Source organism: Nicotiana tomentosiformis, chromosome 3 (genome assembly GCF_000390325.3).
Source record: "Nicotiana tomentosiformis chromosome 3, ASM39032v3, whole genome shotgun sequence".
Classification (NCBI taxonomy): Eukaryota; Viridiplantae; Streptophyta; class Magnoliopsida; order Solanales; family Solanaceae; genus Nicotiana; species Nicotiana tomentosiformis.
Genome location: NC_090814.1, coordinates 28,251,213 through 28,256,636, shown reverse-complemented (window position 1 = coordinate 28,256,636; position 5,424 = coordinate 28,251,213). Strand labels below are relative to the sequence as shown.

At 40.1% G+C, this 5,424-nt stretch overlaps 1 protein-coding gene across 1 annotated transcript; it reads left to right on the top strand.

Annotated features, from left to right (window-relative positions):
• Positions 1-4,574: 4,574 nt before the first annotated feature.
• LOC138907531 (uncharacterized) lies at positions 4,575-5,117 on the top strand. The gene has a single exon (XM_070198130.1). The coding sequence runs from the start codon at positions 4,575-4,577 to the stop codon at positions 5,115-5,117; it is 543 nt and encodes a 180-aa protein (XP_070054231.1).
• Positions 5,118-5,424: the final 307 nt, after the last annotated feature.

Genomic DNA, 5,424 nt, shown 5'->3' with positions numbered 1-5,424 from the left:
AATTTCAATATCGAGCTCGAGACCCAGAGACCGATCAATTTCGAGCTTGAGTCAATATCGAGCTCGAGACCCAGAAACCAACCCATACCGAGATCGGCCAAGATCGAGATCGAGCCCAGGGACAAAAGAGCCGTTATAGCCACATTTGTGGAGAGAATCTCGGCGGAAATCAAGAAAAAACTAATTAATTAATCTATCATGGGATTCCACTATGTATTTTTTATTATACCCAAAATGGGATTCCCCCACTATATTAAGAGTGATTATCATTTGTAAGAGGACATTGATTCATACACACATTCATTCCAATATATACAGAAAATAGAGCTAATACTATTCTCTTTTGGCTTTTGGTATTTTAGTCATATTGTTTCTTCTATCAATCGTTCTTCACCCAATTTGGAGGTGATTAAACTCGAACGCTTAGGCTAATTAGTTCATCTGGTTTGCATTCATCTCTTTTATAACTAATTTCAATATATGTTTATTTATCTTTCCCAATTTGTACCAATTTATACCACGTATCCTTAAAACTGCATATAAATTCAACTCTATCCATTTTTCGGGTAAACACACATACATGCGATTGATTTAACAAATAATATATAAAGTATAAATAAATAACGACCACAGGTATTTTGATAAAAATGTAAATGTCTGCTTCACGATTCAAGTATGACTAAGGGCGGAGTTAGAAGTATATAGAAGTATATAGAAGAAATATATAATATATATATATATATTTCTGGAAAACGGGGTTCAGACCCCCTCTAACTCCGCCCTTAGTCATACTTGAATCGTGAAGCAGACATTTACATTTTTATCAAAATACCTGTGGTCGTTATTACAATAAAGACTTATGACAATTGCTAATAATTATAGAAGATCGTAAAATTACTTCAACTCGTTGCTAAATGTGCTGTATATTGTTCAACTAATTATTGCTAATCAATTATTTACAAGATCATTAAACTAACAATAGATCAATAAATGTAATTTTCCATAAGTCAAGGTCGTCAACTCAAACTCATTTCACAACTCTAGTCAACTTTTAAAACGTTGGTAAATTATTTGTCAATATAAAAATATTAAAAATTAATTTATAGTATTGATCACAAAATAATTCTATAGTGCTGTTACATCTGTTAAGTTACTAAATAATTGAAACAGTGCACGAGTGTTTTAGTCATGGCAAAATATGTCACCAAACACAATGAATCAGGCCGATCTTTAGATTATTTTATCAGACTATTTTTTATGTGAAATGATGACAAAAAAACAAAAAAACAAACATTTTATTATTGTAGTTTTAAATAGTTTGTTAATTATTGTCGGGGCTTAATAAATAGTACGAGTGAGTTTCTTAATTAGTAATTAATGATATTTGGGTCCTCCAAATTATTTATTAGTAAATACATAGAATAGTTTGTAATTACACTCGTATATAAAGATGTTCAAGAACATGCAACGTCTTTTTTTTTGTCCCCCTTAGACTGACGTGTATGAACTTTGAAGGAACGGGGACCGGAGGCAACTTTGTCCCCTAATCTCCTTGAAAGACGATTTTGGCAATGTATTTTACAAATGTTTTGGAGTCATACTCCACCAAATACTCACTACAAATCGTATTGGTTCCTTCAATTAAATAATTTTTCATTTTACAAAGCTAGTTAAGGGAATTGACCTATCAAGTATATTGAATAAGGGACGACTCTTGAAAAGTTATCTGTAATTTTTGAGTTGTGATTTGTTATATATCTCTGCAATATTTTCATAAATGACATAGATAATAAACACATGAATTTTGTGTATATATATATATATATATATATATATATATATATATATATATATATATATATATATATATATATATATTTCAGTGCGGAAGAAAAGACCGACCGGTTGATGGACTAAATTACAATTTTTTTATTGCAAAGTATTAAAATTGAGTTAAGAATACATGTCGTGTAGCAAAAAGAAAAAAATAAACTATATACGAAAGATATATATTATATATTCATTATTTAGCATATGTAACTGTATACGGTCGAAATAGATTTCAGCCTTGGCATGTCTGGTACGGTTCGAAGGGTGGTGTATCGAAGTAAGATCCCGAAGGGGGCACGAACTAACCTCGAACCCGGGGAGGCCGGTCCGTGTCGAGATCGATATCATAATCGAACTCGAACAAGAATCGAACCATGACGCGGGTAGATCTATCGTGCTGATAATCCAAAAACCAACCTACATTGATCTGGAATTAATTCGAGGGCTCGAACCAGGGTCGGGCTCGAACCAAGATCACAAGTTCGAGCCGAAATCAAGCTCGAACCAAAATCGAGGATTCTAAGCAAGGTCAAGCTCGCAGACAAAAGCCGTTGCAATCCCACTAGAGGGAATCTTGACAGAAATTATGGAAAACTGATTTATCATGGGTCTCCCACTGAATGTTTATTTTATTATGCTTGGAGCCGAATCCCTCCACTATAAAAGGGCTTGGTTATCGTTTCTGTAGGGTATCATTCATTTTTTCTCTGAGATTTACATTATAATGAAAGTATTATTTCCTCTGCAAGAAAGAGTGGCTATTCCAGTTTCTTAGATTGATTCTATTTATTCAACCCCAAGGTTCACTGTTCTTGATTGCCTTGTCTAGATACATTCTCTCCAATCTATATTCACATTTTATTTATCCTTGCATTTTGTATTAAGTTGTACCACATATCTTCGGAACTGCGTATAAATTCAACTCTACCTATTTTTCGGGTAAACAGTTTGGCGCCCACCGTGGGGCCGAGGCTAACAATGGTCACTTATTTCCGAAAACATCTTCAATTCAGGGTCAGCTACGAATGGCCACCGATCGAATGGCTTCACCGACCGATTACGAAGCCGACCTTCAAGATGAAACCAACAACTTGGCACCACCCGAGGCTCGAATCGAAGTACCCGAGATTCGAGCCGAAGTACCACTGGATGTCAATTCACAAATTGCTTTGGAAGCGAACCAGCGTTCCGAACCGGAAAGTAGCATTCAGGACGGTACTCGATCCGCAGCCCAAGACACCCAAAGCCCAGGGGAAATCGGGGCAAGTTTACGCATGATCTTCGAGATGTTGCAAGCCCAGCAAGTAGCGATAGCTCAGCTACAGAGCCAAACTCGTGCACAGAGCAGGCCGGTTTCCAATCCACTTCGAGATATCACCCCCAGAACAGAGCCTGCCATAGTGAGATCTAACGAGCAAGAATCGGGGACTACTCCCAGAATCACTAAATTGCTCGAAAAACTCACAAAACGAGTCGAAGCCAACGACAAGAGGGTGAAAATGTACAATGCCAGGGTCGACCAAATCCCAGGGGCTCCACCAATGATAAAAGGGCTTGATTCAAAAAAATTCATACAAAAGCCTTTTCTGTCGAGTGCGGCATCGAAGCCAATCCCCAAAAAATTTCGTATGCCCGAAATTCCCAAATATAACGGTACGACCGATCCTAACAAACATGTCACCTCTTACACATGTGCCATAAAAGGCAACGATTTGGAAGACGATGAGATTGAATCCGTGCTGTTGAAAAAGTTCGGGGAGACCCTCTCGAAAGGAGCTATGATCTGGTACTACAATTTACCACCGAATTCCATCGATTCTTTTGCCATGTTAGCAGATTCATTCGTAAAAGCACATGCTGGTGCCATAAAGGTTGCAACGAGAAAATCTGACCTCTTCAAAGTAAGGCAAAGGCACGGAGAAATGCTGAGGGAATTCGTATCCCGATTTCAAATGGAACGCATGGAATTACCCCCGGTGATAGACGACTGGGCCATACAAGCTTTCACCCAAGGGTTGAACGAGCTAAGTTCGACAACATCACATCGGCTGAAATAAAATTTGATCGAGTATCCAGCGGTAACTTGGGCAGATGTGCACAACCGATATCAATCGAAAATTAGGGTCGAGGATGATCAGTCGGGGGCCCCGTACGGACCTGTTCATCAGAACAAGACAGTTATTAATCAAAAGTAGATCGACAGAGAACAAAGGTCGAACAGAGACCGATATCGACCGTATGTTGCAGATCGGGTAAACAATGGTTCAACACGCAACGTAGTTCGGAACAATCAATGAATTCATCGAGGACAAAATTCTCGGGGGCTTATGAGTAAGAGCGGCTTCGATAAATATGCCGGGCCTATAGAAGCACCTCGGCTATCAGAATATAACTTCAGCATGGGTGCATCCGCTCTCGTGTCGGCCATCGGATGCATCGAAGACACTAAATAGCCTCGACCAATGCAGACCGATCCTGCCCGATGAAATCCCAATAAAACGTGCGTATATCATGGTACCTATGGCCACAGAACGGAAGATTGCAAGCAACTAAGAGAGGAAATAGCTCGCCTATTTAACAAAGGGCACCTTCGGGAGTTTCTGAGTGATAGGGCAAAGAGCCATTTTAGAAGTAAGGATTTCAGCAAGCAAAACGAGCAAGAAGAACTATAGCACGTCATCCACATGATCATCGACGGCATCGATACCCCCTGGGGACCAATGCTTAAACGCACTAAAACATCGATGGCGAGGGAAAAGCGACCTCGGACTCAAGATTACGCACCCATGGGGACTCTGTCCTTTGGTGACAAGGATACAGAGGGGGTCATCCAACCTCACAATGACGCGCTGGTAATATCCGTACTTGTAAATAAAACTAAAATTAAGCGTGTGTTAATCGACCCAGGTAGCTCGGCCAACATCATCCGATTGAAGGTAGTGGAGCATCTTGGCCTGCAGGATCAGATCGTACCTGCAACTCTGGTCCTAAACGGGTTCAATATGGCATGCGAAACCACCAAAGGGGAGATAGTCTTACCAATAAATGTGGCCGGAACCGTCCAGGAAGCAAAGTTTCACGTGATCGAAGGCGATATGAGGTATAACGCCCTTTTCGGAAGGCCATGGATCCACAACATGAGAGTTGTGCCTTCGGGAGATGTCAAAATGGTGTACGGAGAACAACCAGCTGTGAAAGAAATGTTCGCCGTCGACAAAGCTAAACCAGTGTCCTCACTTTCACCGATTAAAGGATCGGGCCTGGAAGGAGAACGGGACACCAAATAGCAATCAAAGACATCGGCTTCAACCCAGCCAGACAACCAGAAAATTGAAGAGGATGGAGACCAAAGGGTCCCTCGATCTTTCGTGATTCCCGATGATTCCGACACCACAAAATCGACGATCGAGGAGCTAGAGCAAGTCATATTAATTGAGCGTCAGCCCGAGCAAAAGGTATACTTGGGAACGGGGTTGAGCCCTGAACTCAGGAAGAAACTCGTTCAATTTCTTATCAATAACATTGATTGTTTTGCCTGTCCCATTTAGATATAGCAGGGATCCCGCCGGACATAACGACGCATCAGCTAAGTTT

Excerpts from the sequence above, each read along its gene's own strand:
- LOC138907531 (XM_070198130.1), top strand. The coding sequence starts at position 4,575 with ATGGCGAGGGAAAAGCGACCTCGGACTCAAGATTACGCACCCATGGGG.